At 31.2% G+C, this 12475-nt stretch overlaps 1 protein-coding gene across 1 annotated transcript; it reads left to right on the forward strand.

The window, feature by feature from the left end:
- On the forward strand, positions 4098-5900 carry LOC107642660 (transcription factor NAI1). The gene is made up of 4 exons (XM_016346078.1): positions 4098-4147; positions 4246-4731; positions 4951-5364; positions 5445-5900. Exons 1-4 carry the CDS (start codon positions 4109-4111, stop codon positions 5517-5519), a joined length of 1014 nt encoding a protein of 337 aa, XP_016201564.1. The 5' UTR covers positions 4098-4108; the 3' UTR covers positions 5520-5900.

The following is a 12475-nucleotide window of genomic DNA, read 5'->3' on the forward strand; positions in this document are numbered from 1 at the left end:
TTTAAAGTTTATAGAATTCTAAAGTTGGACAAATAAACAAGGTTACTCAAGACACCTGAATGTAAAATTGATAGTTGAAATAATATGAGTAAGAACATACTTGTGTTAGCAAACTTTGTAAATAGTTTATGTTTCTAAGACTAATAGTTTTGTAAATGTATTTAATGAGTCAAATTTCAACTTTTTTACCATTGACACACTGTCTATTGAAAAAAAATCCTTTTTTGTCTGAGAAATGAATTTCCATTTTTGATTCACCCAAAAAAGAATTTCCCTTTTCTAATGATGCTTGTTGGTGACTTCTACTTATATAAGCAAGATTCATCATCCATCCTAATCATTTCCAAACATGATCCCCTAAAATATAGATCTAGATATCTGTAGTAGTAGACATCTCGGATTAAATAATTACAAAATTCTTATCACCAAAATAATATATAATAAAAAATCTGTAAGATCTCTGAAAGGATCTTGGAGTACATATATATTGATTAATGTTAGATGAACTTGCATTTAATTATGGCTCCATATTGTTAAAATCTCGTCCTACTTGCATTTGTATAGGCTCGTTCCCTTCGTTATTCAGATTATTTTCTAATTGAAATTAGATTTCAAGCAAGATTTGCTGTTAAGTAAAGACAACTAACCTAAACTTCGTAAGAAATTAAAATTTTGTTGCACGAACATTTGAGATTTGACAATAGTATTTGCTTTTTTCCCCGGCCCGGAATAAAAAAAAAAAGCCTTAAGGTTTTCATATATGAACTAACAATAACAAACGAAACTTAATTAATTAGGTCTATCATTCAATTTCTTTAATGCTGCCACTCTGTGAAGCAGTTAGCTGACTTAAAACAGCAGGACAATTATTACAATTTAAAATACAGATGTGTAATTGGTGCATCTGTGATAACTTTTAATATATTTATGAAGTGAAGAAGTATAGCAGTATATATTATAGATAATTACTTTGATTACTGTAATGCACCAATGTTCTAGTAAGCATGCACTTCAAGAAGTTCAAACCAAACTGCTACATATATTATAAAACTAACAATTAATTAATAATTAAGTAGATATCCTCAATTTCCACATGACAAATAAAAAGAGGAGTATGTTACTTACATACTAGATACTACTGTCTATGTTAAGCAAACGACCTAGTCACCAAAGATGAATATAATGAACACACGTCAGCAATTGTAGATCACTTGTTATGATGCTTACCTCATCAACTTTTAGCTATGAGTTATGACAATTCATGAATTCACGGAATTTAGTTTCATGTTTAGGAATTAATATTTGTGAGAGATATGATCTTAGTAGTCAAGAAACAAAGTAACTAGCTAGTATCTTGATCGTCATTGAAAAACTTGCAAAGTTGCAATTGTTTAATCTCTAAAGTTAATTAATCACCATAAAATTTGTTTCAGTTCAATTGATAGTAAAAATAGAAGGTAAATTACCATGAAATAAATGGTAAATAAATGGTAAATTACCTCTTTATAACATGTCTTATTATTATTAGATTCTTATTATTATTGGATTATTTGGATGAGATAGATTGGTTTATCATAATTAAACTCTTAATCTAACCTAAATTTTGTTACCTAATTAATTAACTATGATATAACTTTTTGTACAAATTATTAAAATTACTAGAAAAAGTTCTATTTTATAATTTTATATATTTTTTAAATTACATATATTAATTAATTTCAACTACAAAATAAAAAAGTCTAAAAATAAAAAAATAAAAAAATCAAAGAGATATCAAATTTAAAATTTTCAAAATACTTTCTTAATCATTCTCTCTTACTTTTTTCGTTCTTTTAAAAATTTTCTCCATTGAAAACATTTCAAAACAAATAAACAATGACATTTTTTAAATACTTGACTTTTAAAGAAATGAAAATTGAAAGGATTTTAATTCAAATTTTTTTTCCAAACTAGAGCCATTGTTGCTCAACATAGCCATAAAGACATGTTTACGACGCGGACAAACTAAAATACACGAAAAGATATGTATGGACTTAAAAAAAAAAAAACATTGAAATGCAAACATAACGTAGTTATCATGAATTAATTGATCTATAAAAATGATGGATAATAAATAGATACAATTAATTAATAAGAATAATAAAAAAGATTTTTGAAAAACAATTAAGAAAGTAAGAGAGAAAATTGAGAATTTTAAATTTTTAGTGCCTTTTGAATTTTTTTTATTTAATCTTTTTGTTTTTTTAGATTTTTTTATTTTGTAATTGAAATTGATTAATAAATATATAATTTGATAAAAAAATAAAAAATTATAAAATTAAACTTTTTAAATAATTTTTATAATTGGCAAAAAAATTACATCATAATTAATTAATTAGATTAACAATATTTAAGTTAGATTAAAAGTTAAAGTTAACCATAATAAACTAATTCAATTTATTTCATTTAATAATTGTAAGACATATCACAAGAAATAATTTATCTTTTAATTTAGAGAAGATTGGATAGAATTTACTAAAATAAAATCATTCATATGATTGATTGAGTTGTTAAACAGCATTTTCATCAATCTTATTAAGAGAAATTATATTAATAGTAGACATTAAACTCATCTCCGATCTATTTATTATTTATTTATTTATTTACTCCTTTTCAACTTCGACATCAATCCTAATCGACATGTCGTTGTTGATATTGATACTTGAATTTTAAATAGATTTTAGTACCTAAAGTTGATTTATAATAGAAGTTGCCATAGCTAGGTTGAAATTAAGATGGAAATTCAAGTATAGTTATTTTTATGTGAAGTTTATAAAGAATTGTTAAATGATAATTTAACTAAATTTATTAAATTATTTAACAATTTAGTTATCAACTTTAACTGAATTTAGTTAATGAGTTATAGATCAAATAGTATATTCTTCCCATACTCAATTAAGAGGTTGCGGGTTCGAGTCTCCTATCCTTGGTTAAAAAAAAAAATAAAAAAAAATAAAAAAAAAAAACTTTAACTGAATTTAATTCCAACCTTAACAAAAATTACGGACCACCTCACTTATCACGTGATATTGATAATCCAGTTTCTGTTTTGTCCTTATTCGATTGTTAAGATGCAGTAGCCAAAACTAAGCAACTTGCTAAGACTGGCATCTAATGCATAAAATTGGGGATTAAAGTCAAAATTAAATGGTCAAACGCGTAGTTTGTCATCTTCTGTGATGTTTCCTGGTATGTTATTTAATTGTGGGTGGTTGATTCATATGGTGCACCATGTAAAATGCTCTCGTTGATGAGTATTAAACTTTAGACTAGAATTCTATGTCAAAAAGCAATAGGTGGTGGGTGCAATGATAAATATGTTGCAGGCCTATATTGCACTCTTTCAAAAAAGCGAGAACTTTGAGGACTTTTATTAATTTTTAATTAATCGGAACATAGTACCTTCAAGGCTTGAAATATAAACTTTAAAATCTCAAAAATAACTTTAGATTGAATTTCAATGAATAGAAAGTATGAAAATTGCCATCAACATGGTCCGCTTTTATGTAATAATGTAACAACCACTAACAGAACTTTTAATTTCTCTTAAAAAAAATGATAAATATGTGAAAATTAGTCTTGTAATTTAATATTTATTGTGCAAACCAATTCATCAATCACATATATGATATTCGTTCTAGTTATCTCCTATTTGCTCAATGGTATGAAGAGACCAAAAGTTGTAGTAGTTGGACAGGTTCACCTAAATGATAGTATATAGTAGAATTCCCTTGTGTTAGAAATGATGTGTAATATATTGTTGACGTGGCATGATTTTAGTGGTTGGTGTGGGAGAGCAAAGGGAGGATGGAGAGAGCATCTGCACTGCAATGGGTGGAAGTTTGGTTTCGTCTCTGTCCGGGTCAACGCTCATCTACATACAAGTCAACTCGTTTCCTATCATAGTGTTCATTAGATCTCTTAGCTAGGATTGCTAATAATAGAGGAAATAAAAGAAGGCAAAATTTGACCAGTGATTAGTGAAGACAGGGATGAGCCGCATTCAAAGGCAAACAGTCTATTAACGCTTTCACACGTGTTCTATAGTCTATACANNNAGAAGTGAAAGATGATGGAAATTGCATCCAGCAACTACTTGGCTGAATTTGTAAGCATACTAAACATACTTGGCAGAGTAACATGCTTTAATTTTAACCAAAGCAATGAATTAATTAATAATAATAATAATTTGTTTGACATGAACAGGGAATGGAAGAATATTCTAGCAGCTTCCAGGAATACCCGATGATGATGAATTCATTTGAAGAAATGCTTGATAAGTTTGAGATGGACATGCAATCTATGTCATCAGCCTCCCCAGAGTGTTATTCCAACTCTGAAACCAAACCACCACCACATCAACTTCAAACCCCTTTAAACACCATTACTACTACTACTACTACTGCTGCCATGCCTTCTAGATCCGCGTCTCCATCACCACCCAAACTGATCTCCTTTGAGGCACCGTCTCTTCCTAATTCTTCCAACATTAAGAACCCTAATCTGATGATGGACGACCACATTCCCTTCTCTGCTTTCTTCAACTATGATAATCCACCGCATAAGGTCCTTCCCGCCACAGCTAGGAATCCAGTCCAAGCTCAGGAGCATGTAATCGCCGAAAGAAAACGCCGGGAAAAGCTCAGCCAGAGGTTCGTCGCTCTTTCCGCCATGGTCCCTGGCCTCAAGAAGGTATATTATATGTGAATTAAGTGAAATTTAGTAATAATTATCATTAAATGAATGTTAGGTAGACAAAAAAAAAAACAGTTAGAACTTGTCTTATTTAGCATTAATTAATTGTCGCAACAATTAATGAATGCTAAATAAGACAAGTTATGACTGTTTTTGACTGATTTTCTTTGGTTACTAAACATTTCCGTTATTTGATATGGTTGGGATTGGGAACAGATGGACAAGGCTTCAATATTGGGAGATGCCATAAAATATGTGAAGCAACTACAGGAACGAGTGCAGTTTTTGGAGGAGGAGAAGGCTAGAAAGAAAAGTATGGTTGAATCAGGGGTGGCAGTAAAGAGATGTTTCGTGTTTGTTGACGATGAAGATAATAATGAGAACGAAATTTCAGCAGCAGCAGCATTATTGGATGGAAATTGTAATACACTTCCGGAAATCAAAGCAAGAGTTAGTGGTAAAGACGTACTCATCAGAATCCACTGCCATAAACAAGAGTGCAAGAACAGTAGTAGGGGTGCTCGTGAGGCTGCAATACTCTCCGTATTAGAGAAGCATAATCTCACTGTTCACACAACCACCTCTTTGCCCTTCGGCAATGACACTCTCGATATCACTATTCTCGCTCAGGTACGAATTAGTTTAATTAATGCATTTCTTTCTAAGTTCCATTATCTGAATTGTGCTTCTATGTGTTTTTGATGATGAAGATGAACAAGGAATACTCCATTAGGACAAAGGATCTAGTAGGAAGCCTACGGGTGGCTTTGACACAATTCAGTTGAAGATAGTGCATGCATGATCAGCATCATGATTACAGCAATAATAATAATAATGATACTTTTTACCGCAGTGCTTTCATATATCAGTATATGAATGCAGGCCCTGTGTGTTTCTCTGTTTGATTTCTTCCATTATTGGCTAGCTGGGTTAGTTACACCTTATCCCAGATCAGAGAGTAGCTAGCTTAGCATATTCTTTTCCTCTTCTTCAAGAGGTGGATTTTTTTGAGAGGTCTTCACTTATCATATATATTACACAGTGACACAGACCTCTTTGTAATTCCCTCTTTTATTATTGTTGAGAAAAGGATTTTGTTTCATAAACTATATATATAGCATGCACTTATGTATTATATTTTAGAAATTGTTCCTCTTGTCGTTTTATATATACTACTACTGTGTAAATTTAATAATTTATCAACTTGCTGATTATCATTGGTATATATTCTGCTCTTTGCAAATCTTCTCTGCAATTCTTCTCTATGTTTTTGTTTTACTTTCCAAAGGCACAACTCTGATATCTATTTGTTAATTATTATTACAAGTTAGATAACTTGTTCTGGATTGGTGACGTTAAGTTTAAACTAATTTATGTGTGTTCTTAACTTCTTGAAGACGCAATGTCAAATCGATGCCTCCAAACAGTTATAGAAGTTTTTTAATACTTAAATAACAAAAAGGAAGGTATTGATTTGTTCATATGATACGAATGTCAAACATGTAGTATCAAATGTCTACATTATACTTTCAAGAGTCACCTAAGTAAAGACAACTAAAATGTCTTTTTTTAAATATTTTTTAATAATTAAAATTTAATATATATAATCGATTAAATCGTATTTTTTTTACCATAATTAAATTGAACTGTATTATTAATATGGCTTCAGTCAATAGAATATCAAGAACACGGAATTAAAAAGGATATGTATTTGTATTATTCTATTTTATTGAGTTAAACAAACAGATTCCGAAATATATTATGCACTAACTAAAAATACTATAACATTATTGATAACTTATAGAGTCATCACAATTATATTTAAAAGTTGAATTGTAAATTTCGTAAAATTAACGATTAATTAGTCAATAAATTAATTTTTATTAAAATAAATTAGAAATGTGAATTTTATAGTAAATTAGGATAGAGCGAATTAAAATAAGAATTTTGACACTAATTTCAAAGAATTTGACCCAAGATTGAACCGAACGAGTCGAACCGGTCGAGTTCTACAAAACCCAGTCACTAATTAGGTAAGGAAGTCACATTTTCTTCCTCAATTTTCCGATTTCCAATTTCGAATTCTTGGACTTTGGTGTTGAGATTTTGTGTAATTTCGGTGTTTAGGATCAAATGAACTTGGTGGACTTGCCAAGCTTATCCCAATTTCCTGTTGGTAAGGTGAGAATTCTAGAACTCTAGTTAATTCTTTAATTTTGTGTGTTGGATATATTAGGTATTGAATTTTGAGTATGAATGTGTCATATATGTGAATTAGGTTGATGTGTATAGGAATTTGAGCTTGATTTGTGGACACTTGAGATTTGGTGGAGGTTGGGTGATGTTGCCTTGGTGATTCCGGACCTCTTGGGGCTGTGTTCGGTGCATTAGTGGGTTGTCTCGGGTTATACACGAAAATCGGCTAAGGTATGGTTTAGGTTTCACGTATTTAATATGTAATGTTCTGTGAAAACTTAGGATAGGTGACTATAGAATAGGTTGGAACGTATGTGTATGTCTAATGCCTAGTAACCTTGATAAGAATCATGTGCTGGTTTTGGTGTGTGTGGAATGAATGATAAGTGATGAAATGATGGTGATATGTGTAAACATGTATATATTGAATAAGAACATATTGAATTTATTGATGTATATGAGATATTGATGTATGGATTTATTGAGTTGAGATATGGTAGGCTTGGAAGGATCATTGTGGTAATAGTAAGGTTATGTTATGTTGGTTTTGGGGTATGGTACATTATGGAGATTGTTGTGGTGTTGAGGAAGAGATGCTTGTTAATGATTTGCAGGTTTGATATTGAATTGGGAGTAACTTTTAATAAAAATGAGGTTCTGAAATTTTGTGAAATTTTGATTTTTGGCCAAATTTTGGCGAGGCATAACTTGACTTCCGGATTCCCAAATTGTTTCAAACTTATTTTAAATAAAAATTGGGTTCGTGAAGTTTATGCTGTTCGAAGAACGGATGAAAAATGTTTTAAAACGAAAAAGTTATGCGCGTCGAAAGTTTGGGGTTTAAAATGATAAATCTGCAGGATTCAGACTTAGTAAAATTTTTGGTAAAACGTACGTCCACGCGTACGCGTGGCCCACACGTACGCGTGTGCGTGACATGATACTTTTGCGTACGCGAAACCCTCATTCGCATGTGGTGGCTACTGCCTCCCATGCATGCGTACGCGTGGCCGACGCGTGTGTGGCCTCTATTTTCTGCAAAAAAAATTGGATTTTGAGTTTTTAAACGGAATTTCAAATTTCTAAACATCTATTTTCATTCTTTAAGTTATAAATTAATAAAATATAATAGTAATCCTAGTAATAAGATGAAGCTAGGAATATGTGGTAACTTGGGAATGAAGTAAAGGCTAAAAATGATGATTTAGGTATGAGAAGGTAGCGGTGCTTATATATATGTATAAATATGTACTATATCGATTATGAAACTGGCTAATGAAAGGAATAAATGTTGCATCTGAGCACTCTTTCTTGAAAGTGTGACCCTAGAAGATGGTGGAAGATGAGGATCCCCTTCTTTGTTCCTACTGGTATTGTAAAATCGGCCCCAGCAAGATGGTGGGGGGGTTAGGATCCCTGACGGGCGGAAAATTGCCGATTAAGAATTTATAGTGAAAATAGCATTGCAAGTACATTGAAAGTGTGACTCCAGGAGATGGTGGAAGGTGAGGATTCCCTTCTTTGTTCCTCCTGGTATTGTAAAATCGCCCCCAGCGAGATGGTGGGAGGTTAGGATCCCCTTCTTTGTTCCTCCTGGGCATATGAGAACGTACCTCCTGGAAAGACGCAAGGGTTGTGGTCTCACCCCACTTGCTCCAAGTTGGTTAGTATAGAGGCTCCTCGGGTAGACGCAAGGGTTGTGGTTTCGCCCTACTTGCTCCGAGTTATGATAAACTATGTATAAAGATGCAAACATATGAGGTATAAAGTGATTTTACAGCTAAAATAAATGATTATGAAATATTAATAAATGAATGTGAAATAATTATCTGAGATACGAGTTTTTCTGGGTAAAGTATCGTGACTTGTCACCACGTGTTCCAGGTTGAGATTCGATATTTTGTTGACCCACGTCGTAAGGGTGATTGGGTACGTATAAATTCTGGGGAATGGTAACCCCCATTGAGTAAAGTTATATACAAATGTATGATTTGTGAATGAAATGAGAAAAGCTATGCATAGACTCATGGGGATGCACAACGGGGGACAATCCAAGGATTTCGGACTTGTCGGGTTGGCTTGATAACCGACAGATGAGCCTCATCAACCATAGGACATGTATACATCATGTGCATTTTGTTTGTTTGTTTGCTATGCATTACTTGGGAATTCCTAACTGAATATATTATGTTAATTGCTATATTTGCTACTTGCACTACTTGTCTTCAACCTGTGCTTGCAATTGTCTCTTTTTCTGTCTTTGCAAACTCACCGGAGATGGAGGAAAGGTGGACAGGTTTAGTGTTAAGGTTAAGATTAGGTTGAGTTTAGAATTCCCTAGACACCTACCCCTTTTATGGTTTCTGTTTAGCAATTTAAACTTTATAATCTGAGTGTCGGCGTTTTAGGATTGCCTTTGGCATCCCCAGGACCTTATATCTTACATGCGTGACACCTTTACCATGCTGAGAACCTCCGATTCTCACCCCATACTGTATTGTTGTTTTTCAGATGCAGGTCGAGAGGCTCCTCAGTAGGCGTCTAGACTTCTGAGGCGAAGCTATTTCTGGGTTTTCTTTTAATGTATAGTTTATGTTTATATATATACTTAACTCTCCGAACAGCTACTCTATTTTGTACCTCTTAGAGGTTTATGGAGAATTAGGGTTTACCTTTGTATTTTGGATTTTTGGGATATTACTATATTTTGCACCTCTTAGAGGTTTATGAAGAATTAGGGTTTACCTTTGTATTTTGGGATTTTGGGATATATATATATATATATATATATATATTCTCTAGCCAGCCTTAGCTTCGCAGGCTGAGTTAGGAGCTTGTTATTTTGTACTGTTGGCCCTCTATTTCCTCTTTCTGTTTATTTATACTTTCGAACCTTAGAGTCTTCACACGCAAGTAATCACGTTTCTTGAGCGTTGCGCTTTTTATTTTTACGATTTTTGTTTTACCCTTTCTTCAAAGGCTCCTAGCTATAAATCATTTTGCTATATTATATAAATATATTTTTCTTTTAGATGTCGTAGCGTCTCGCCACCTCTGTTTTACATCCTAGGTATAAATTTCTATGTGATAGGGTGTTACATGAATAACAATTTAGACTTGGTTGGTAAAATTTTTCGAAGATATGTTTATATTTTAAAAAGAATAAGTACTTTATTTTGTGTTTGATAAATTAAAAAGTTTATATATTTGTGTTCGAAATTAAGTAAATATATCTATCATATATAATTTAACATACGTTTATTTTTTTTATATGACGAATAATATATATGTATTAGCCTATTAGGTATATATGTAGTTCAATAATGTGTTGAAGAAAGGATCGATGGAAAACTGGTTCTCTGTAGAGATAGATGATTCTGATTGTTGCAATTTGCATTGACAAATAAAACAAACTTAATTGGCCCATCACAGATTATGCGATCTTCTTGTCAATAATCCAGCAACAATTTAACTCCATTATACTTTCCTCCAACTGGAGCAGTAGTGTTTAATTATTTTGTGCCACTATATATTATTAGTTCGAGGATAGTTAGTTCATAACATTATATATGATTTTTATATTTTTAATCAATTGTATACCTTATGATAAAGAAGGATGCAATAAAACAGCATCCGATTCTGGATGACTATTGTCACTTTTCTGGTTTGCGTAACTGAATGATGTATATATATATAAGGTAACACCCTTGACTTGCTCTAATGTTTATGGTTCATATTATGGTCGGTGATCATATGTTCAACGAAAATGCAAAATATATATTTGGGTGGTTTTAATTTATTGGTGTTAATGATTCGTCCATTTTCTCTTTTTTCCCACTAGCTTTATGTCAAATACTACTTTGTCTCTGAAAAAAGAAAAAGAGGAAAGCTTGAGGTGAAAACTCGACTACGATCAATGAATGGAGTTTCTTAGGAGATATTTGGGTAATATAGAAAATAGAATAACAAAAATATTATTTATACACTAAAATCAGTTTATTAATTAAAATTAATTATTAATATATTTATATGTAAATACATATGTAGTTTAATTTATTTTCAATGTGTATTTATATTTTAATATGTATTTTATACTAATAACTAATTTTGGTGACTGATTTTAATATATATATAGCATAATTGATATAATAATATAATATTATCATTTTTTATAAGTACTTAGTAAAAAATAATTTGCATTCATATTTACATATTGATATGGACGGTAAAAGTCGATTACAACTTATAGTTCGGCAACGTTCAATTTTCAATTATAACCGAACATTATGAATAAACGGCATTTATACTCTTCCAGTAACGTCGGATGCACAGTTAATGCTCGGACGTTACATGGAAACGGTCAGTCTCAGCCAACCAAGATAAAGGGAGAGGAACAGAGACCAAAAAGGTAATCAATCTTTTCCAAAGAAGCATATACACCTATATTTCTTCACTAACTTGAGCGTCGGAGTGCCTTTGCCGGTACCCACCACCTCGGTCTTCACCGTCGACGTATTTCGTGTTCGATCTTAAGAGTTTACCGACCTTTACTACGGAACGAATTATATCTCTGCATAAGCAGGCATATATAAATTAATAAAATTTATTTGTTAAAGACAATATAATATTTATACTAATCAAATAATAAAAAAAAAATTAAAAATTACTGGTTCAAAAAAATTTTTCAAGTTATATATTATCGAAATTCATTGTTACATAAAGTTTTTTAATATAAATTATATGACTTGCAATAAATTCAGTTAAATGAACCTAAAAAATATATAAATTTGTCTAAAAAGAAAGTTAGGTCAGAGCCAGTCATCAACAACTCAAAAATTGGTTACTGGCTATCTGAATGAAAATTCATGTCAAAAACAAAGTTTATTTGGGCACTGCTTATTTGACATTGAATTAGTTCATGCATGTTGCCGTTTCCTCTCAACTTCGTGTAAGAATCATAAGATGCATCGAAAACAAAATGTAGTTATGTAAAAAGAAAAAAAAAAGTTTAGAAAGGTGACTCTGATGTGTTTGATCTCTCTTTAGTCCATAAAGCAGCATAAATAGCGCTAAAATTATGATGTGAGACAACACAATGTGGCAGCTAACATATTTGACAGCGATTTTTAATTTGTTTTTTAAAGAAATTGAAAGATTGACAACGACTTTTTGGATACTCATCATCATTATTTTTTCTCTTTTGCTTTTTCAATCTGTCCTCCATTGGATGTTTTTTGGACGCTAATTACCTAATACTTTATCTTTTTTATTTTTTCCTTTTATCCTTGATTTTGTAGGACTAATTTTTTGTGAATTTAAATTTTATTTAAAAATTTATTATTAAACAATAACACTTTTTGGATAATTATTTTTTCTCTTTTGCTTTTTCAATCTGTCCTCCATTGGATGTTTTTTGGACGCTAATTACCTAATACTTTATCTTTTTTATCTTTTTTATTTATCCTTGATTTTGTAGGACTAATTTTTTGTGAATTTAAATTTTATTTAAAAATTTATTATTAAACAATAACTTATTTTATACAGA

This window comes from Arachis ipaensis, chromosome B05, assembly GCF_000816755.2.
Source record: "Arachis ipaensis cultivar K30076 chromosome B05, Araip1.1, whole genome shotgun sequence".
Classification (NCBI taxonomy): domain Eukaryota; kingdom Viridiplantae; phylum Streptophyta; class Magnoliopsida; order Fabales; family Fabaceae; genus Arachis; species Arachis ipaensis.